Source organism: Terrapene carolina, unplaced genomic scaffold, assembly GCF_002925995.2.
Source record: "Terrapene carolina triunguis isolate 2854851 unplaced genomic scaffold, T_m_triunguis-2.0 Scaffold131, whole genome shotgun sequence".
NCBI classification, from domain to species: Eukaryota; Metazoa; Chordata; order Testudines; family Emydidae; genus Terrapene; species Terrapene triunguis.
The window spans coordinates 12,570,937-12,593,945 of NW_020664482.1; the positions used below are offsets into that span (position 1 = coordinate 12,570,937).

Genomic DNA, 23,009 nt, shown 5'->3' on the forward strand with positions numbered 1-23,009 from the left:
AGCTCTGGCAAGATCAATTTTAGGGCAAAAGGTCTTCAATCCACAGTGCAGATCACTGTTCCTGTTCTGCAAGTAACATTTCTATGGATGTCAGCGAGTTCTAAATGTGGAACACATGCAGAACATGCAGCAAGGTGAGATTCAGGTTGGAGGATGGACTTTTGCCCTCTAGATCACTGAATTTAGTCCTGGTCACCTCAGTAACAAAGTTGTTGAGGAACTGAAGGGAACATAAAACAGAAATAAAAATGACTAGGAGGCTGAAGGAACCAACAAAGGAGGAAAGGACAGAAAAGCTAATTAGTCGGCAGCCACAGCTTTACAAGACTTGTGCAGCCTAGAGAAATACTGAGATTGTAGCAGATTAGAAGAATTAAACTGAAACCTAAAATGGTATCTTAAATGCTGGACCTGGTTCTTAACTGCTGAACTAGTGATGAAACAGCTACAAAAATAAAATCCAAACAAAGAGGGGCCATTCTGTTGTGACAAGCATTCTCATCCGGCTCCTCAGGCATCTCCTGCACTCTTCATATTAATAGGACTAATTGGTTTATTTAGGACTGCTGACTGCATGCAAGATTTACTCTGCATTTGCACAGATGGTCTAGACAGGTGTCAATCATGGAAGCTATAAAAATATATCACATTAGTTATATGCACAATGCTACTAGTACACACACAAGATGGCAGTGGAACTCGGTTTCAGGTAATATACCATCACAGAGAAATAATAGCTGCTCACTTCTGGGTGGAATGACAGGCTGTTGAAGTATGCACGACTATGTTGCTCTCTAGTGGTTGCAGACTAAAGGTTATGGACCCAATTCTCCACTCTGTTACACTAGTTTTCCCACCAAAGTAATACCACTGGAATCTTCCTTTCAACTTAGTCTCTTCACCTAGTTTGAGTCAGACACCAGGTTCTTACATTTTCCCATGAAAAAATATTACTTGGCTTGTGTTGTTCTGAAGCAGCTAGAATTTATTAAGTAACAACTACAAGTCCTAGGATCTGCATGTATGTATCGAAGGTGATTAGCTTCAATGGAAAATGTCCACGGTGTAACCAGGAGCTATAGGAAGAGCTCCAGACAAGGGAAAACTCAGCTCTCCCTTCACTTAAATCAGTGATCCTCAGACCTCAGTGGTTCAGGAGCTAAATTAGCGATCAACATTACCCAAAAGAGCCACAGTAGTGTGAATTCATTGTTTCATTTACTATCTATTATTCTACCAGTAAGGTGACTGACCAAGTATTCTACAATTGGTCAACAACATAGTAACTTAGAGTGGTTAATAATTAAATCACACAGTGTTTTAATATCATGTGCTGCAAAGAGCCGCAGGAGACATTAAAGAGCCATTTGCGGCTCCCCAGCCTCAGTCTGAGTATCACGGAGTTAAATAAACAGGTTAATGAGAGAAGAGAAGCTCCTCTGTTCATCTTTCGATACATCCACCGCTCAAACTCTGCTCTAGATGCATAATACCTCCAAGTGGCTACAGGGCTCTCCTTGCTTTTATACCTAACTACAGCAAACTGAGCTCTGTATGAGACCCATCATCGTGCACCTCTCTAGACCACATGAGATCATTCCCGTCATGGTGCTCACATGTTGTCCACAGGCCAACATGGGAGGTCCCTGAACAAGCATCACATCAGGTTGGATTTTTTTGAATGACATGGCATAGATAGAGGGAAAGACAGCTGAATCCTACCCCAAAAAAAGAAAGACCCGACTAGGCCTGGTTTAAGGCACCCATTGGCTAGTGGCAATCACAACATTACCTCGCCTAGTTAGCACTGGGTTCTTTGCTCTTCAAGATGAAAGGTGATGGTCAACAGCTTCAAGCTATTTTTCAGCCATATTAGGGGCTGAAGGTTTGTCTCACTGAAAAGTCGGCCCTTAGGGATGCCGGGTTCTACTGAGTGAGAAATGGGACTGAGAGAGGTTTAAATGAAGAGAACCCAGTTCACCTCTAGAAACTAATAAAGGAAAATCATTGCCAGGAAGCAAACACCAGGTTAACCACTTACTTTTTTCTCTCCTTTTCCCTTTTAAGAGTCTGTGATCCTCCAGCCTGCTGGGCCTGAGACTGGAGCAATTCAGCTGCCGTCTTCCTCTGTTTAAACGCATTGACTTCATCGTCCAGAGATTTCTTCTTGTCCTCCAGCTTCTTTTTTTCATCCTGATGCAGCTTCTTGAGACGATCAAACTTTTCGTGCAGCTAGAGTGACGAAAAGGGGCAGATCATCAAAGGAAAACAAGGCATTAGCAGCCATTCTATTCCAGAGAACACTGAAGTACAGTATTGATTCTTCCTTCATCTGACTCTCCCTGCGGGAACGGATTAGGATCCTATGAGACTGTCATCATAGGTTCATAACAACATGCTATACAGCCCATGGAAATCACATGCTTATTACAGTAATGCCTAGGGCCCCCATTCTGCTACACAAACAGAGTGGTAAACAGTCCTTACCCCAAAATGTTTACAGTCTAGACAATATTTTATTAATATGTCACTGAGAAAGGTATGGATGGGATGGGATAAGTGGTAGGCATTGTTTAGTTACAAAAAGTAGCAGTCAACTTTTGTTTTTTAATTTATTTTAATCCATTTATTTTACTTTCTAATGGGATCGCTTAGTTATTTCTTAAATTCGTCTTAAGTACCTAATTAACTAATTAGAGGCTTTAGGCTCTAACAGCGAGAAATGGATTACAGCGATTTCATGCCATAAACTTTATTCTCACAAGCCATCACACTACAGCATTTATTCCCCTTATGAGGCTCAGGGAATTGTGTATTTAAATTCCTGCACATGGAGAAAACAGACTGAGGATTCAGCTTCTTTCAAGGCCTCAGTTTCACCCCTTGCATCTTGGCACACACTCACGCAGTGTGGAGGGGAGTTCAGTAAAGCAAATGGGAGAACGGACCAGGGATCACAACTGAACTAGGGGGTCTGAGTTCTCCCTAGGCCAGACACGCAGACATAGCACAGTGAAAGTGGTGCACTTATTTATGGTACTGTGATATTGTCTGGTAGCCATCACAATGGAAGAATGTTGCATTTTCCTATGGCATGCAAATGTAACGACCTGATTTCTTCCCCCATAAAACAGACACAACACACTCCATTCCTGAGCCAAATCTGGACCCTTCTCTCTTTACTGAGAGTCACCATGAAGCAAGGCCATGTTCTCTACACATAATGGCAATTTCAGCACCAACTTTTCTGAGGTAAATTTAATGCTCCCAACAGCGGATGAGATTGGAGCCAGACAGAGCTGCCTTTACCTCTTTTTCGGCCTCTTTAAGTTCACCTTCTTTCTCCTTGACTCTCTGGACAAACATTTGCCTCATCTCCTCTTCCTTTTTCTGCAGTTCCCCCAGAAACTCATTCCTCTTGGCCTCATAAGTCTCTTGTAAGCTAAGGAGGGGGAAAAAAAACCAACCAATAATCAGTGGTCTAAATTCTGCTCTCATTTTGTGCATCTCCATTAAAATCCATGAGGGTGATGGCTGGGGTGAATGCACATGACAGTGCAGAATTTGACCATGCTGCTCTAATGCCATCAATCATCTTAAGAGAAGGGGCCAACTCAAAACCCACATCCCAACACCCGCAGGACTTTGGGGAAGTTTGACTCCGGATTCAAATTCGGCAGATTAGGTCTGCCTCATTTTGCAATTTGAGTGAGTGTTAAAGAACCATCGGTCATCTCCCAGTGAATGCCCCAGTACCACACGCTCCTCAGGCCTCCTGCTGGGAGCAAAAGCACTGACTTTGCTTCAGAGAAGATGGAGTGCTTCAAACATTCCAATTCTAGGAGATTCTCACATCCCCATTATAAGTCAAGCACTTTTCTTATGCTGCTTTTCCCCCCATCCCTGCCCCACCTTCCTCCTCACCCAGTCCTATTTTCCTTCTCCCACTTCTCCATTCAGGTCTACGTCCATAGCCCTTTGAGGTCAATGGAAGGCTTTCAATTGGCTTTGGCTCAGACCTTCACCATCAAATCCTTCACACGCTGCTCGCTAATCCATACGTCTCCAAGGGCCTTTCCTTCCATGTCATTATTAGCTCTGCGCATTATTGTACTACTGCCATATATTAAAAGGGCTTGAATGGATGGGCTCTCCAGCCTCATGGTTTAATTAACAAGGCACAGTGATCCTGTCTGATGCAGCAGTTGGCTAGCCCTCTACCTCCAAGGACCACCACCTGATTGTTCTAGTCCAGGGGTAGGCAACCTATGGTACGTGTACCAAAGGCAGCACGCAAACTGATTTTCAGTGGCACTCACACTGCCCGGGTCCTGGCCACCGGTCCAGGGGGCTCTGCATTTTAATTTAATTTTAAATGAAGCTTCTTAATCATTTTAAAAACCTTATTTACTTTACATACAACAATAGTTTAGTTATATATTATAGACTTATAGAAAGAGACCTTCTAAAAACATTAAAATGTATTACTGGCACGCAAAACCTTAAATTAGAGTGAATAAATGAAGACTCGGCACACCGCTTCTGAAAGGTTGCTGACCCCTGTTCTAGCTTCTCCCCAGGTCTCTGCTGTTCCTGTAGGAGAGGTCTAGCTTAGCCGTGACTGGGTGGAAAAGAACAGCAGAGACCACCTCTGGACACTGGCGCGAGCAGACTGGCAAATCAGTCAGCCAAAGGGTTTACAGATGGACATTTGTTCAAAGGGAAACCACCACATCATGCCTAGCAGGGGCTCCCATGGGGCAAAAGACTCCTCAGTTTCATAAAGAGATTATTTCCCATAGTTCTCTCTGCTTCTAGCATTCTCCTCCCCTCATTTCACTCACACCCCATCTGCATCCTCCCTTCATTTGTTTACTTCCCCCACTTCTCTCTCACTTCGGCTGGGCCCACACCTAGGGGTTAACTAGCTGTGGTGGTTGCTCTCCCACTCATTACTGACCAGGAGGGAGGGGAAATCAGCCGGGCTGCACGGAGCCCAATTAAGATTCCAAAGATCAAACACTTCAGGAGGTTGGAGTTTTCTGAAGAACCAGGTCACAGAGCACTAACATGGTGCTATCCAGTAGCCAGCCTCCTGCCAGGGCCCACCGTGTCTCTCTCCAGCTCCTTTCTCTCCTACAACCAGTGCTCCAGAGATTGTACCTGAATGGTTTGCTGTCTGGGTCCGTGTCTTTAAATCCCATTTCCTCCAGTTTGCATCGCCGATACAGCTCGTAGTGGCGCGTGTGGGTCTGCTCGCGAAGATCCTCCATGTTCACGCGGATCAGCATCTCTCTCAGCTTCACAAAGTCGCAGTGAGTTTCATTTTCAACTGCACAGAGTTGTGAGAAGGAGTTACGCAGCGAGAGAGACACACAGGTCTTCTCCATATACCCCTCAGCCTTACACAACCCCATGAAGGGACTTCAATAACCCTTTGTCACTAAAAGCAACTTCTCTTAAGAGGAGCCCCACAAAGCTATAACAATGGAAGATATGGACGGTAATCCCTAACAGGAAACTAAGGCACGGAGATGCCCAAGTCAGCAGCAGAGCTATAGCAGGGGACTGACAGGGACTCAGTCGTGCTTCCACCGACGAGATCACACTGACTCTGGGGAGAATGGTCCCAGCACACCCAGGAAACACCAGCGAGCAGCACTCACCCTGCACCGTGCCCCACGGATACTGACGGGCTTTCATCATTTTGTTTCCTATTTTCAGCTCCTCTGTGCTGCCAATCACTGCGAACGGCAGGTGGGCCTGAAACATTTCAACAGGTCTGTATTAGTCACCTTTTACTATGGCTACTTAAACCGCCTGGATTACCCACAGCTACCAAGCGAGACGTTGTTGAACACAGGCCCCAAGACACCAGATCAGTCTCCCCTCCATCCCATAAGCCCAGTCACTAAAGTGGGGTGGGGCAGTGGCCCCAGGGCCAAGACAAAGAAGGGCTTTTGGGACCCCTGTTGCTAAGGTTTACTCACTGCCTGGCTCCTCCTGCCAGACATACACCCCCCAAGTCTCAAGTGAGCTGAACTAGCTGCATTGTGACCAATTCTGCTTTTGTCCTAACAGGCTTGCTCTGCCTGAGGAGTTAGTGCTGTGGGGGTGCGGAAGCAGCAAGAGACCTCTCAGAGCCTCCTTTGCTTTTTTCAGCTCTCACACGTTTCCCCTCTTTAAGACAACTCGGTACTCAGTGAACTCAGTGAACGTGACCATCTTAAAAGTCCCGGAGGCTGTTCTGTGGCGCATTAGCCATAGAACAGAAGCAGCCTTCTCTGCTGACACGTCTCAATCCTGACCAGAAGGGACCCTCACGTCTATGGGGGGTAGGTCAGTCTCCATTCCCATTCGTACCTCAGCCTCTGCACCAAGCCTGCCAGCCAAGATGCCAGTTGTGGTGGTTTGTCTCGATGTGGGTAAGTAGCTATTGGGAGCGGACATAAAACCAGCAAGATGGCAACTACCTGCAGTTATTGTGGCCTGCATGGCATTTGAATCTGCAACCTAGAAATAAAAGGCTCTGCCCATCACCAATCCTCAGAGCGGTCCAGTCTCGCACGAGAGCTTTCTGATCAAACTAGATTCTCTAACAGCTTTTGCTCTGTTCACTCAGCCGTTGACTGCTTCAGAAACACACCTCATGAACTCAATGGCAGCAACTGACTCACTCCACACTAGAGGGAAGGAGAGATTCCCAGATCAAGTTAGGGGGACAAACCGAGGAGACACATTTTGAAATAGCACAAAGGTGGGAGAACCCAAGTGGTGCTCTGATTAGCTGGAATGTATTAACTCAATTTTCCTATAAGCACATGGGACTCTGGGACTTGGCTTGGAAAAATACAGGGATTAATCCAGCTAAAGCAATCCTAAACTGCATCCATCTTGCCTGCTAATCCTTCAAAGAATGCACATTTTCCCCTGCACTTGCACATTTTGTAAGCGTCAGAGTGATCCTCTCTACATGGCCATTTGTCTTTGCTGTGCCGGTTTTCAGGCTCTGGAGCATGGTTTTTCCCTCACTGCCCAGGTGTCCAAAAAGGTTAATGGAGGCTGCTTTCCACCCCAAGGCAGCAAGCCTGAGAGATCTGAGTATTTCACCCATCTTTTCGTTCTGGGATATTGGCATCCCACGAGTAATAGAACACAGCATGGCCTAGTAGACTGAGCGTAGGGTTCGAAGCCAGGCACTTCCAGGGTCTATCCCCAGCTCTGCTACCAATTTCTTCGGTGAACCTGCGCAAGCCACATCATCTCTCAGTCTCAGCTTCCCATTGTAAAATAGGGACCAAACTTCGCAACCTCAAAGGGTCACCGTGCGGATGAAAGGTTGAAAAATGTAAAGAGCTCTATCAACATTAAGAATCAGCAGTCTGGGGCTTGTGGATACCCTCCATCCCTCTCTCTAAAGCCTTCCAGAAAAACTTCTGCAGCTGAACTAAAAATGCTGCTCTCTTAGTACATTATTCTGTCTGCTGTGTGACAAACTAGATCTGAAGGGTGGGTGGACGGGGGGTGGGCAGAGGATAATAGCGCATTCTGCACAGCAGTGAACAAATCACACTCTGGATTTCATCGTTTAAAATAAGCAGCCAGCTCCGCTGCTCCTCCCCCTCCCCAGCCCCATATGCTAGTAAAAGCCATTAAGCTGCACTGAATTCTGAGTAATTAATGTAGCCTTGGGATACCAATTACACCAGTAAGATCAATGACCTTGGCTTTGCTCACGGGAATAAGAATAAGGATTTAAGCTCACAAGTAGGTTGAAAATTTGTTGGATTAGTGACAAGAGTCAAGGCAGGGGAATGTGGAGAGATTTGGTTTTAAATTGACAGGGTTATATTACAGCCAGCTCATCCCGCTCACTGACACACAGAGCCTGAGACCAGAGATCTGCCCCTCAATACTCGACGTGACACGAGCATCGTGGGGGAGCAGACTAGAGAAGGGGAGGGAGCACCAGCCCCCCATTCTCTGGCACCATTCTTGAGTCAAGCATCAGTTCCAAAGGGAACCAGACTCCAGAGCCAGCCCCAGTCGACCTGAAGGATGGTCAGACATGACGCAGGGTTTTGAAAGTGAGCAGGTAAGAAGGGGAGGATCTCTGCACCTTGAGGATCCCCCACAGTGGTGCATGGAGATCAGCTAGTAGGTTAGTGACTGATCCTGCCATGGGAGTTCGCCTGTTGACTTGAATGGAGCAGGACTGAGTTCCTAGTCATTTTAATGCTGTGAGCTTCAAACAAAGGATTAGAAGCTATTTTCCACCGGCACATGTCAGTGACATAGGAAATACAACCCTTGGGTTTAAACCAGGCTACTAACTAAACTAACAAACACTAACTCCCTCTCCATGAGGGTACAGAGCGCTTTAGGAAGCAAAGTGGCCCAAGGGAAGGATCCAGCCTCTCAGCTGGAAAGCAGACATCTGCTGGAAATCAGCTAATTATGAAGGGCTGAAAATACAGTGCTGTACATTTAAAGAAAACAATTAAACAGTTACTCCTTTGTGTCCTCATTTGAAATGTATTTGGCTTTTCAGACAGAAAAATTACAAACACTCCCCCCCCCCCCCCCCCCCCACACACATACACAGTCCAGAGACCTAAAGGGGAAACATCTACACACGGAAGTGGAATGAATTCATATTAGCAACTGCCCAGAAAAACAGGATATTACCACCTACAAGGTTATGAATGGGAAATTTGTTTCCCACAGCATGGTGTAGGAAGAGCCAAACAGCTTCCAAAAAAAATATTTGAAAGAAAAGATAAAACTGTAACCGGACTAAAAGAGACTAATAAGGTAGATCAAGGGCCAAACTCTGCCCTCCGTTACACTAGCATAAATGAAGAATAACTTTGACGATGTTGCTGCAGGTATGTAAATGGCGTAACTAAGAACAGAATGTGGCATTCAGCCTATCTAGGCATTTACACTGTGTTTGTCGACGTGGTACGGGTCATCGTCAGTCCACGTTGAAGTACAACTGTTAGAAATTGTCAAAGAAAATTCTGTACTTAAAGTGCAGAGACTACAGGTGTCTTTCCAGGACTAGAAAATACTCCTTCCAGAGACTGTGACACCATCTCTTAGGCAGTTAAGAGCCTTCCACTGGACAGCCAGCCTGAGTTTAGCCCTGAAGACAAGGTGGATTCTCATGTTGGTGTCATTCTTTTGGTTACTGTCTATTTCTGAGCGTGAGAGAGAGAGTGTGTATGTGTATATAATAAATTACAGTTGGCGTGCTTCCTGCTGCTGACCCTTTCCCTTCAATAACCCACTAGTTATTTTAGGTTGTGACTGTCTATCGGCTCCCATCTTGAGTTCTTTCTTCCATTTCTGTTGTTCCCAGCCTGGTGGATGCTACACAAGAATTCCTGGACCTGTGCTTTTGGCTTTTTAGGATCTTCATAACCACCACTCACTTGGCCTATTTTCACCCCTTTGTTTTTACCGTTAATTTGCTTGACGTTCAGGTATCAAGCAGGTCTGGCTGGGCACCACGCAGGACATGTTTACAGTCCAGGCGTTGCATTGCTGGATATTGATCACCCTTTCTGAAGCAGGTTCAATCTTCTGATGACGAATTGGGTTGGCTGTTTTTAGAATCGTTTCCTGATGATTTTGAGAACCTTACTTGGGAGCGCCAGCATACCGAGTTTCTGTCTGAATTCCTGTGCTTCTGTGGCATAGTATGTGTGAAGCTGCATTAGATCCATAGCTTCCAATTCAATAGCTGATCGAAAACTTAAGTACTGCGACATCCAGCTTAGAGAAACTTGGATAACTGAAGGAGACCAGTTTGGCTAAACAATACTTCTTAAATGTCTGCCAATTAAAAGTTCTTCACCGGGGTAGCGCAGGCTACGGTGATTATTTTTGCTCTGACATGACTTTGACCTCTATTAATTCCCCAAGTCCTGTTTAAAACTTGCTATTCACGTAAGCAGTGGCACATGGTTCTTACGAGTTCCCCAGCATGCTGTACAGCACCAGGCTTAGGATCAAGTGCCATCAGCCACCTGAGAAGTGTGGTTCTCAAGCTGCAAATGCTCGAGGTACATTACTGACTAGAGGAAGTGTTCTGGGTGCCAGTTTGTGCAATTATGCTGGAAACACACAGACTCTCGAGCCACCAGTCAGAGTTGTTCTTTCCCAATGCCTGGTTTATAAACTGCAATTACTGCACAGTGCTAGTAGTTTACGAGCCTGTGAAGTCTCAGAGCTGGCTCCCAGCTTTTCACGGAGCTTCCTGGAAAGAGTCAATTCAGAAAGATTTTAATATTCATCCAATGAGCCTTCAGATTTGTTTTACAAGGACATTCTTATGAATGTCTTTCAGATCTAATATTCTCTCATCAGAGTAGTGCTTTACATTTAACTTCTTGCCTCTTTGCTTTCTGATAACAACCCCGGAGGCTTTATAAGTTTGCCTACTACCAAATCTGGATGCTCATACCCTTAACTAAAATCCTTTGAACTTCTCTCTCGTCTGAGTAACACAAAGCACTTTACAAACAATCAAGCCTCAGAACATCCCTAGGAAGTACACAAGTGTTATCCCCATTCCACACATGAGTAAACTAAAGTAGCTTTTCTAAAATCATCAAAGTAATGTGTGATGGAAGGAGGGATACAACCCAAGAGTTCTGGCTCAAAATCCTGTGCTCTGCCCACCAAGATAGAACACCATCTGTTTGAACTATTTTATCATCTGGCTGTTATTTTAATCTTAAGAGCAAAGTAGCTTCCTTCGCTATTCTAATTTTAGTTTATTTGGACTTTTACAAACTATCATAACAGAGTGGCCCATGCCATGCTCCTGGCACTCTTGACACAATCTTTTAAAAATACACTAAACAAGCACACAGCCCTGTCAATTCCTCCAGATCAAATCAAGTAACCCAGCAACAGCATTGATAGAAGGATTAATTGAGTCTCCCAGTTCAGGAGGGTTTTGATTCGCACAAATATGAATGATCTGATAGTTAAAGAGAAACTTAATTCTGCCCTTGGTATGTAGGTCTGGGAAGAAATGAGAAAAGGAATAGAAAGCCTCCCCTTCTTTTAGAGAAGTCTTTCAAATAGGCTCATCTTCTTCTGTTCTAAGAGTAAAGAATCTCTCTGCTTTTGCCTTATTATGGGTTTCAATCACTCTGCCAAGTTATCTCCAGCACCTGAAGTCTAAGCAGATTCGTTTTACGCAATTAATAAAATAGATTATTAGAATGCATCTTCCCCAGGTTTGATAAAATACCTGAATCAAATTTGGATTCTTTCCTGTATAATCATTAGTCTTCATACACCTGGAAATTCTGATTTCTATCAGTTTAATGTGAGGATTTAAATGGGATTCTCTCTCTCTGTTCAGCCACTGGCAATTTCCAGTGTATTTAAAATCTGTAATGGCAATTCCAATTCAAGAGAAACATAAATGACCAAGGGACCGATGGATGGATATTTACCATGGACCTTAGCATTACCAAGAAAGTGGTGGCTATTCCTCTGTCAATCACCAGATTCTCAGAGTCTACCTTTTCCCAACATTATTTCAAATCTTACATAGCAAGAGGATCAGTGCATGGAGTGAGATCCAACAGCAAAACCATTCAAATGGCAAGATCAAACCACAACAGAAAATACAGAAAGCAGTCACAGTAGGTAGCATACCCATCTAATAAAGATTCTTAGCACTTCACATCACATTTTTCCAGGAAGACATTATCCAGATGGGAAAGTGAGGCAGAGGTTAAGTGACACACCCAACATAATGAAGCAGCCAGTGTCAGAGCCTGGGCCACAATCCAGGTTTCCCCAACGTCCTGTCCTGTGTTCCAACCCTTTGAAGTGCTGGCTCCCTTTTACACGCTCTCCTTAGATAAAGCCAGAGAAAATATTGTCAAAATACCTTTAGAGAGAAAATGCCTTTTCCATCAAAAGTCTTCAGAAAATGACTGAGATGTGACGAGACGAGAACATGAGGGTGTCAGTTTTCAAGAAGGCCAAGGTATTTACAGGGATAGTTTGCCCTGCGTTCAGACAGAGTGGCACGGATTCTCGTGTCTGAGCCACAATTCAACCGCAAGCACAAAAACTGCTAACACAAGTTTTGTGGGTACAGGAGGTGCCCATGAGAGGCAGTGTAGGGCTGCCTTTTTGAAAGTTTGGCCCCTCTCTGCATTATGGTGTTTTACACTGGAAATCCAGAGCTGCACAGGAGAATCTCTCTGAACCACAGGGAAAGAGCTGTTACTTGGACAAAGCTAATGTGCCGCACGCCTTTCTGGGGAGGGGAACCGTTGTGACTGTTAGTCCCAGCAACAGTCCCTCTGTCTTCTTGTTATGGCCAAAAACATGCCACCTTCATCAAAGCACCTCCACTGCAGGGCAGTTAGACCACCCAGCCAGACGAGCTTCTGGTTGTGAAAGCATCAAGGCATAGCACAGAGCGATCAGAGCCAGCAAGGGGAGTTATTGCTGTGCAAAGACGTGGCTACATGAGGAGGAAGACCCAAAGGAATATACGACTCTGCAAGAAACAAGAATACAAAAGTACCAACCACTTGGGCAAAAGACCCAGGAGATGGGGTGGGGGTGGAGAACAGCAGAGGGGTATGAATGCATCACTGTGTCTAACATAGACAACACTGATCTGAATAAAGCGTATCCCAGAACTCCACTCATGTAGTAGGGCCAGACTTACCCATCTGCCCTGACCTTCCATTTATTTGTCAGCAGCTGCAGCACATGCACGTCAAGACAGCCGCGAAGGGGCTAAAAGGATGCATTATTTCCAACTGTGACCGGCAAGTCAGAGAGATGGTAAATAAAGCATGGGATTCTGCTGGCCTGGGATGAGTTTACGTAACTCGAGAGAGGAGTTGTTTTGAAAAGACAGAGGATGGACCCCTCTGGTCTTCCCCTAACATCCAGTGACACACACTTCACACGCCTCGCTCCATTCCTGCAGAGGCGCCCGCCCTCAGGGAACCAACTGCCTGAAACCAACAAAGCCCCTGACCCCACATCTACGGGGAGCATCTACCAATCCAGCCATGTTAGCAGAGTGCAGGGACAGCTGACTAGAGTCAGAGGGGCAGGGCGGAGGGGTAGATTTTAATACCCCCCATGCCAGAATGTATAGGAGAGACTTTCAGCCCATCACATGCTGAATCTGGAGCAACCAGACTACTGAGCCTGGGCGGGAGGGGAGGGGGAAGAGGAGGACAGACAGACAGACAGACACAGACACACACTAAATTGATCCCTGGTGAAATTACACTGAGACAATGGAATTCCCCCCCACAAATGAATTTGGCCCAAACTGTCACTTTAAGAACAAAACCAACCCCTTTCCCCACCTTCAAAAGAGTGCATCTCTTAAAATAACACGCAGTATCAGCACATTTTAAACTAACATAAGACATTAAAGGGAAGTATGAAATTGGCCTTAAAGGATATTTTGAGGGAAGAGAGGATTCTGCTTGTTTTGTTAATATCAGAAATTCAAGCTGTATCTACCTTGCAACTCCAGGGACAACTGGGAGAACGAGTGGATTAGAACAGCACAAGAGACTGGCCGTAGAGTTGGCTGTTCAACACACTTTGGATTGAACTGAACTATAAATATAAAATTGCAGCAACATCTTCTTATTGCTCTTTAGAGTGGAATAAAACAGAAAGTGGAGATCAAAATCAGCCCTGTGTTGAACAAATCACAGCTGCTCTGTTACTTACATTCATCGTCCCGTTGATCTCAGCCACCGATTCGTCGTCTGTCGGGAACTGGTAGATCTGCACCCCGTTACTGACCAGCTCACTCGTGATTTTAATTTTGAATTTTGTCAACTCACTCTTGGAGATGGCATCAGATTTGGCAATGATAGGAATGATATTGACCTGAAAGGAACGCAGGGATAAAAGGGATTGGTCTTCACTCAGTCACAATCACAAAAGGAGCAATTTCCATGTCTGGCAACAAAACTTAGGTACACGTGAAGAATTCAAGTGTGTACTAGGCAGCCTTCTCAGTAACGCTGCAAGATATTACATGGGACCCCACTAATCTGCACTAGCATGAGTGATGGAGAGGTGGCGAAGATCCCCGTGACAGATTAGTGAGGTTTCACATCGTTTAGAAGAGTAACCAGATGAAAAGGAATAGATGATTGTGGTGATCTGCCCCCTACCTTACTGTCGAGCTTCTTCATCGTTACCAAGTCCAGGGATTTCAGGGAATGGCCTGTGGGTGCAATGAAGTACAAGCAGGCGTGGATACGGGAGTCATGGAAGTTGTGCAAGACTCTCTTTATCTTCAGTTCCTCTTGCAAGTAGGCTTCAAACTGGGCATCAATGAACTCAACGATGGGCTTATAGCTTTATGGGGGGGGGAGAAAAGAACTGTACACGTTGCAATACAGAGCACTGTCCATTTATTACGCTCCATTATTAAAAAAGTTATCCACTGGTTACTAACCCACAGTGCAGCACCTAATCTCCTGTGAAACTTGCTCGTTTGTAAGCAGTTTGCATTGTGCTAGGCCATTGGAACTCCCATACCAAATGGTCCTCTCAGTCCAGTACCCTGTCTGACAGAGACCAGTACCAGATGCTTCAGAGGAAGGTGCAAGAAACCTCATGAAAGGATGGTTACGGAGTAACCTGCCTACAGGAAAGCTCCTTTCTTACCCATGGCACTTAGTGGTCTGTCAACTTATGCCTTGAAGCATGAGGGTTTATATCCTTATCTCACATAACTATGGATATTATTCTTATTCATATAAATGTCTAATCCTTTTTGGAATCCCAATAAGGTCTTGGCCTCCTTACTGTCATGTGGCCTTGAGTTCCGTGGGTTTAACTGCACTTCTACTCTTTTGGGATGGCTTTCAACACCACCACTCATTCAGTCCTCCTACAGCAAGAAGTCCATTTCCCGCAACATGCTCTCCTTTAGTGTCCTTGTAAAGCGATTTGGAATACTGAGTGCCGGACACACTCATAAAGAGAGTGACTATCACTTAACGGCCAAGATGGGGAAAGGGTGTGCTTATTTTAACAAAACCATGTCAAAGTAAAACCATCCAGAGAGCCTCTGTACAAAGCTACAATTTAGGAGGAGGGTATTTCTGTGATCAGCACACTGCTCTAGTGCTCTTAAATCCTAAGAATGGATGTACACTTGTACCACTCTGTTTATGGGCATTGGGAAGCTAGCTGCCACAGACCAGTTCTCACAGAGCATTTAATTAGGGGCACATCACATAACCTTGTTTGAAAAAACCACTGCCAGCAACCAACGAAGACAAGCAGACACTGGACTGTAATTGTGGTTTGCATCGCTGGAGCACAAGACAGCAAGTGAGGAAATGCCTCAGCACTCTCTGCTCTTTAGACAGGTGGAGCTCAGGCATCCAATGGACGGGATGCAGCGGGGGGGGAGGGTACTGAGTCGGGTAGACACAGCTTGCAGTAAATGAGCACAGTCTCTTGGCCAATGCTCCGTGCAGCATGGACATTCTGTAGGCTTCTGACAAGGCCAACTGCCTGCCCTCCACGATTCCGAACAACCCACAAGCAGCAGGGCACAGATGGGTTTTAAAATGTGATTCCTAAGATGTGAGAAGGCAACTCCATTTCAAAGCCACCTGGACCAGCCTGGGTGGAGCCAGGCTAGGGAGCAGATGGGGAACCTCTGTCTGGTTAAGTCAGAGAATAAAACACCCACTTACAAACAAAGCTCATCCCCTTTTCTTTACCTGTCTTCTTTGTTGATCTGGTCCCCAAAGCCTACGGTGCCCACAACGGTCAGTTTCAGACCAACATTGCTCTCCTGAAGGTCATAGGTACTGGATTTCAGCTGAACTCCGGGCTGTGAGTGAGATGCTGGCTCACCTTCAAATTTAGTATTGAAAAGGGTGTCCATCAGCGTGGACTTACCAAGGCCAGTTTCCCCTTAAAAAAAAAAAAAAAAGAGAGAGAGAGAGAGAGAGAGAGAGACAAGTGGTAAAACATTTTACCAGAGTTGATAGTTCAGCCCATCAGTGTCAGAAAAGTTAGTGGAGTGAAATTTCAACAAATGGAAGCAGAACCCATGCTCCAAGTGAACTGTCCAGTGAGCAGAAAGTCACGTACAACGGGAGGCCTGTATTCGCTGGCCACTGGACTGCAGAGTGTCATTTAGATCATTAAAACCTGGACATGAAAGAGGTGAAAAGGCAAAGGGGAAGCAGCATTCAGACCCTGCACAAGTCCCGGCACGGTGCCTTGAACTGAGCTCTTCTGTAGCATAGAGGAGACTGTCACTGTCAAACACAGAGCTCATTAGAAACTTCATTTCCAAAACAGAGGAAGAATATTCTCCAGTCGGGGGCATCCTCTCCAGCATGCAGCTGCTCTGGTCACGTCAATTGTAGATTCTGCAGAGACCTCTACAGGGAAGTATGGAAACCCACCCCTTGTAGAATTAAAGTCCACATGTGATCTACATACTTAGACTCATGCATTTACCCAGATCCAGTGGCAGGATCAGGGTGCTTGCTGGCCAGGGACCTTGCCTGCTGTACCTGGGTCCTAACACACTGGTGGCAGTACAAGTTACAAAAATAATACTTTGAAACCTGCTTCCATGCTTCTTGGAACAATACTGAAAAGCAACTTGGATCCAGTCTACCAATACCTGAGCACACTACCTTACCTGGAAAGCACAGACAACTCCCAGTACATAGGTTGGCTGTAGTGCAGAGTTTAACCCAAACTTATCTACCACACATTCTAGCAAGAGAACTGTGCATTCAATTCCAAGGGTAGCCTACACTTCTATTATAGCCTCTTCTGATGGTAAAACTGCTTCCATTATTACCCCACTCCCACTGGTTTTTAGATGCACACAGCTTTCTGGCCAAAGTGGTTTCCCTCCCCGCTCCATCCCCCCAAATTCCTTATAGTTCGCATCTATCCAACAGTAGAATGGAAGCTAAATTCAGGTGTTCCAGAATTAGAGGAGAGAGAAAAAAAATACGCATTACTTCCAACTCTGACTACATTTTTGCAATGCAGTTAGCTTTCAAAGTTAGTGAAATGCCAGAGTTGATGCTAAAACCTGTGAACATTTCTTCCTGAGGACCGGTGACTTGGCTAGATTTTAGGGCAAGAAAGCTGAAAAGTTGTGCCTGCCAACTGGCATCTGCTGACATGTCAGCAGCTTACCTGACCCTGCCCACTTTGTGGCACCGTGGCAAAGGCTCACTGCTGAGCCGGACAGGCTGAGGTTCTGCTGCTGGGGCATTTCCGATGAGAGAGGGAGGCAGGCACGCGCATACACGCCCCACAGCCAAAAACCAAACTCACTTCAGGAGAAGGAGATGCTTCCTAATTTCTGCATGTTCACTTTTAAAAAGCCATGACGTTTTTGGAAGTAAGTGTGCTGGAGCCCTGTTACCAGACTTGCATTTAATGTTACTTGTCTGTTTTTTCCTCCTTAAAGAACCTCTGTATGCCACCCCCTACTAAGGGCCTGCAATTACCTTCGCAGCCCTGAAGGCGACTCCTCCAGATCAGAGTTGAAGTACCGTATATTAGCAAGGCAGCGCAGGAAAATCAGACAGAGTGGCCTTTGATCTCCAGGGTTATAGCTCTAACACCCGAATTCACTACAACTTTAAAATTGAAAGAGTGTGTGTATAAATATTACTGGAGAGAGAGAAAGAGAGGTAACAACAGCTTCCCTCATATACCTACCTACCAGTACATGCAAAGATAAGTATCAGGATTGCTCATGAATTTGATTGTTGGTCACACTCTAACCTTAGACAAGAATTAGCGCAAAAATCAAAAGGAAAATGGGCTAAAACACAACATCCCAGTTGTAGCCATCCACATTTTTATTAGTACTCTCTTTTGTGCTACATTAATGCACTGACACAGTTTGCAGTATTGCAGACCAAAGACCATTTGCCCTAAAGGAATAGGGCGCCGGGCAACCAAAGCACTACAACTGAGTGTGCAGCTGCTCCCTGAGTTGCTTGGTTGACAATCACATCAGCCTGAGGGCAGAATAGGAGTGCCAAAAAGAAAGGGCCGGATCACATGGGGTGAAAACAGATAGGAGATTTTCACTCAGGCTGCAGTAGAATGTTTTCTCTGTGGGCACCTGCTTGCCCAGCCCCAATGTAGGAGCCAAACAGAGAGCAAATATGTAAAGCATGGCTGAGCGCAGCAACTATTTCCAGAATTTAGATCAGGATTTCAAGACATCCGCTGAGAGCGAAGACAGCAGAAAGCACAAATAGATGCCTGTTATGACCCCACGAGGACTTTCTCAAGGATTCCAGGAAGATGGTAGTTTAAAAAAAGAAAATCTAAACAGATTTTGCGAAGGCTGTGGTATTTCCAGCAATTCCTGCCAAGCTGTACTGCGTTTACTGGTGGGATAAGAATGGTGAAGTAGCAGCATGCATGTTCACATGGATGCCAGTCTCCCTGAGAAATCTCGGAGTCAGGAAGCATGCATGGTACAACAAACAAGGGCTGAATCATGCTCTCATTGAAATCAAAGGGAATTTTGCCACTGACTTCAATGGGAACATGTTCAACCAGGCGACTCAGGATCGGGAGAGTAGAGAAGCGGATACAGACTAACACGGCTGCTACTCTGAAACTAGACAGAACCTGTGCCTAGACAGAACACAGTGTATGAAAAATAAGGGAACACATTCATTGTTCCGGTTAGCGCACACTTTCCTACTATGCATTTCCCCGTTCGTGTACCAGCAGTGGCCATATCTAAAATTCGGTAAACCTTAAATAGCTGACCGTGCCCCTGGAAAACCATTTAGAAATAATTCTGATATTAAGTCATCCCTTTTTGCCGTCTCCCTTCCCTCACTCTTTAGCAGTAAGGGCTTTTGCACAAAAACAAGAACTTTGCTTCAATAGAGCCTACACCCGCTAATTACCGCTCACCTAAAATCAATATAATCTGGTTGCAACCCAACAGATAGAGGACTGCAATGTCAGTGTGACTTCATGTGGGAGAAGAAGCAGGTGACCCCTTAAAAAGAGCATGTTTTCAAGCCAGTGTCTTCAGTAATAAGAAAGAAAAGAGAAATACAGGGCCTAATCCTGAACCCTCAAAGTCAATGGGAAAGCTCCCACGGACTTCAATGGTGCAGCATAAAATCATTTAAGCAGGGACAATGTAAGTAAATTTAGATCCACACAAATTTAGGTTTTGTAAAAACAAAATCTTATAAATGTGAAAGTGACTAAATCGGTTTCCATAGGTTTTCTTTTCAAATCCCAATTAAGACAATTTTTTGTATTTTGATTCAAGAGGGACACCCACCAAATAAAACTTAACCCAAATTTACGATAAAACTAACACCAATGGAAATGCTGCAACCAAAACCACGAGTGACAGAGTGTGTGTGTAAATAAAATGAAGATTTAAGTTTTAAAATAATAAATACTTCCCTGCCATGTTTAAAAACCCAAACACTGCAGCACTAAGAATCTGAAAGCACAACTGACTATAAACAAGAGAGAAATGAATTTCTTGGTGCAAGATCGGAAAAATACAAAAGACGAGCCGAGGGGTCAGCATTAATGTAAAAAATGACATGAGATTTTCAAATCATTTTCAGTTTTTAAGGAACTCTGCTATTTTTAAAAGACGCCTGACTGAAACTAGGGAACAAAGCTATTTTAAAATGAACAAGGGATAAAGCGAAGGATTATTACTGGATCTCTCAGGAGTTCCTGCCCAGCATGGAGGGAAATTTCAGCTGGCAAGATGATGTGAATGGTGCCAATTGCTTCTTATACAGAGAAAGAAGTCCAGATGGAACAGATGGTATGATAAAAAGGACAAGAGGCAAAGTAGTATGGGCTCATTCCAGCTGACAGCATTAGAATCTTCTCCAGAAAACAGAAACGATGGATGAGGATGAAGGGAGGTTTATTACTGTGAGTGTTACAGTGTGAAAATACTAACAAGAGGATCCTTACTGGAGAAGCTGCTGCCTGATGTCAAGATTACACACACCCAGAGTTCAGTACTGGAAGATGTATCTAAGGATCATGCAATACTACAGCAGTCTTTGCCCCTCCACCCCCACCCCGAATGCATGTCTGGGAATTAGTTTAGGGAAAGGAAAGGGAGGTAGTGGTGACCTGCCATTGTTATAACTTGCTGTATCAGGAAGCTCTGACAGCCTGCTTTTACTGAAAAGCAAAAGCAACATGACTTTGAATATACTATATAATATATATAACAATAGTTCCCTTAGGGCTTGTCTGCGCGGGGAAGTTTCCCAGCATAGCTAACCTGGTACAATTATTTTGCTATAGCGGCTAGTATAAAGCTCCTAGATGGCCACTATTCCAAAATAAAAGTGATTTTATTCTAGAATATTTACTCCACTTCCAAAGTTCCATTATAACAAAATAGTATCTGTGTGCTGGGAAATCGTCCCACACAGACAACCTCTATACCAGCCTGTTGTAGGGGGATCCCTTGTAATTTGTGTGCGGTTTTGGTTCTGCTTCATTAAGGAGCTTGAGGACAAAAAAGAGGAATCATTTCAAGAGAGTATCATTTCAAAGGAGGTACTTTGAAGCCATCAAGTGACAGGCAGCGGCCATTTCCAGGCAGGTGAAACAATGATGAAAAAAACAAAACAAAAACAAAACACCAACTATCAGCAGGTTTTCAGGCGACTTAAAGAGACAAAGACTGTACTACTATTGGCTCGAAAGCTAATTTTACATTCAATGACACAAATTCTCCTGTGAGTTATGACCACACAACTCCACTGAAATCAACAGAAGCTGCATACGTGCACATGAAGGCAGAATTTGACCCCAAATCCAGAAAACTCCATACAATATACTTCCCTCTCCTCTTCTCAGGAGCACTCTTGTATTGTAAGCAACTTCCTTATGTTGGACCCATTCTGATCAAGACCACAGATCTAAAGGTATTTACAATGGCCCCTTCAAAGTCACAGCTCAGAAACATTACTGCTCTGTTATCATCAAGCACTGCAGGCATCTAGGGTGATTCCAGTCTCTTGACACCATAGATTGACATGTCAGCCAGACGCCTTTGAATCTACCCAGTTTTGCTGTCAAATCTGCTCCAGACAAGTCAAGTGTTCTCTTTGGGAACAGTGCAATTGAGAACTGTAATGATCACATCATCCCAAAAGCACTAGACAGAGCATGAACCAACTTCAGCGCCGGCATCCAACAGCACAACTGTTAATGGTACCTAGACTAGAACCTCTAACACCAGGGCTCAGTTTAGGCTACAAACATGAACGCAGTTTCACTTCTTAGTTTAGAGCTGTCAAATAATGAGACTACAACTACACTGCATGCAAATAACGAGAAGCGTAGGCTTGCGAAACTGGGGAACACGGTTTGTGAAGAAATTAGAGACCATTCTTATCTGCTGGAGCTGGGTCTCTTGTCTCAGAGTGGCTATGTCACGAACGATGAGATCAAGTACCAGCGTGGGGCTGTCAGTTTCTCATGGCTCCAAATGCAAGAGGAGCAGATATTTTCATTGTAAAGATTCCCTGAGGGGGAGGAACCACTTGTGTACAGTGGAATACCAGTCTAACATGACCATAATCTGCACTGGCCTATATTGAGAAAACTCACTGAAGCTCAGCAGCCACCCACTTCTACTATCTCTCTGCATGTCACTAAATAATGTAGACAGCACAAAGGAAACAGTCTGAGGCACCAAAATATTAATCCAAGTAATGCCCTGAAGTGGAAGGCAACCAGCATTTATCGCTACAGCTATGGAAGGGAAACGGTTACACTGAGGGATAATTATCAGTGATTCTGTTCATGAACCTCATGGCTTCTAGTAGGTTGCTCAGTTATTTTTCACTCCCCATTTTTGGCTTTCGTCTTAACTCAAAGCTCGATTTCAGCAGAAGACAGCTGAAAATTGCCCTTAATCTGAATTCATCGTTAAAAGTCACTTCCAAAGCGTTCTTTAATTAAATGTAATCACATTAAGGGATTCAGTAAGAGCAGGATAACAGGCTTACAACCAATGTGGTATCTATTAAAAATATCTACATAGTCTCCTTTTTCCAACAAAGGTCACTTGTGATTGAAGTGTTTAAATGTTGCTCTTTCATATTTAACTGTCTTACTATGCAATTTGTTATAAACCAGTTGAGTAACCGTTTCCTGTTAAAAGAATTATCCCTCTGTAAATACTGTGTATTAAAAGAGGTTAGTAAAAAAGGGGGGGTGGGAATTAGTTTGTGCCTTTTTTTTTAAATGTTTTAAGATGTATCAAAATAGCACAAAACTAAGCCTATTCTTTCCCTTCTTGTGTTTTTGCATTAAAATGTCATGTCTTTACTACTTTCCTGGAAGACTTTCTGGATGAGAAAAACTGACGATGCTGTTATGTTAATTAAACCTGACAAATGGAGAGGTGAAAGTTATTTTTTCAGAATGTTTAAGAGTTTGATTTTATTAACATGAATTTAACCCACTTATAAGAAAAACAAACATTTAACAACATGAACCATTCAAATAAGGCCGAAGAAAGTTTATATTCTGCCCTTTGCCAAGTCATCTATATAATTTTTTGTAGTAAAGTTAATTAAAAAAATGTAATTACAGAAAATGAAGCTAAGATAGTAGAAGTGTCTATTCTGTAATGATTATTTATACAAGCGGTGTTATTAATACCTGTAACATCACTGTGATAATATTAATCTTGATGAACCCTTGTTATTCATATTGATTAATGTTTGATTGGTATGTTAAAGTTTTGTCCTGCATACAGGAAAGAAACAAGCAGTAGTGTATTCAACTGCTCTCCACATATCAAGGAGAATACATAATCTAAAGAGAAACCTGCAGTCACACCTATATGTTAGAGGAAACACTGCTCCTTAACTGCAAAAGAAAGAAGAGTAAAACAACACAACAGCAAAGAAAATACTGTTGGAGTTCCATCT

At 44.1% G+C, this 23,009-nt stretch overlaps 1 protein-coding gene across 3 annotated transcripts in view; it reads right to left on the minus strand.

Annotated features, from left to right (window-relative positions):
* Window positions 1–23,009, minus strand: part of SEPTIN6 (septin 6) — a 32,088-nt gene that overhangs the window by 7,493 nt on the left and 1,586 nt on the right. For all 3 annotated transcript variants that reach the window (XM_024195251.2, XM_024195267.2, XM_024195240.2), the window contains exons 2-8: window positions 15,771–15,966; window positions 14,202–14,388; window positions 13,750–13,911; window positions 5,667–5,763; window positions 5,164–5,332; window positions 3,310–3,442; window positions 2,042–2,232 (exon numbers count right to left, since the gene is read on the minus strand). In XM_024195251.2, coding sequence (XP_024051019.1) covers window positions 2,042–2,232; window positions 3,310–3,442; window positions 5,164–5,332; window positions 5,667–5,763; window positions 13,750–13,911; window positions 14,202–14,388; window positions 15,771–15,937 — 1,106 coding nt within the window. In that variant the 5' untranslated portion in view covers window positions 15,938–15,966. The remainder of the gene's footprint in view (window positions 1–2,041; window positions 2,233–3,309; window positions 3,443–5,163; window positions 5,333–5,666; window positions 5,764–13,749; window positions 13,912–14,201; window positions 14,389–15,770; window positions 15,967–23,009) is intronic.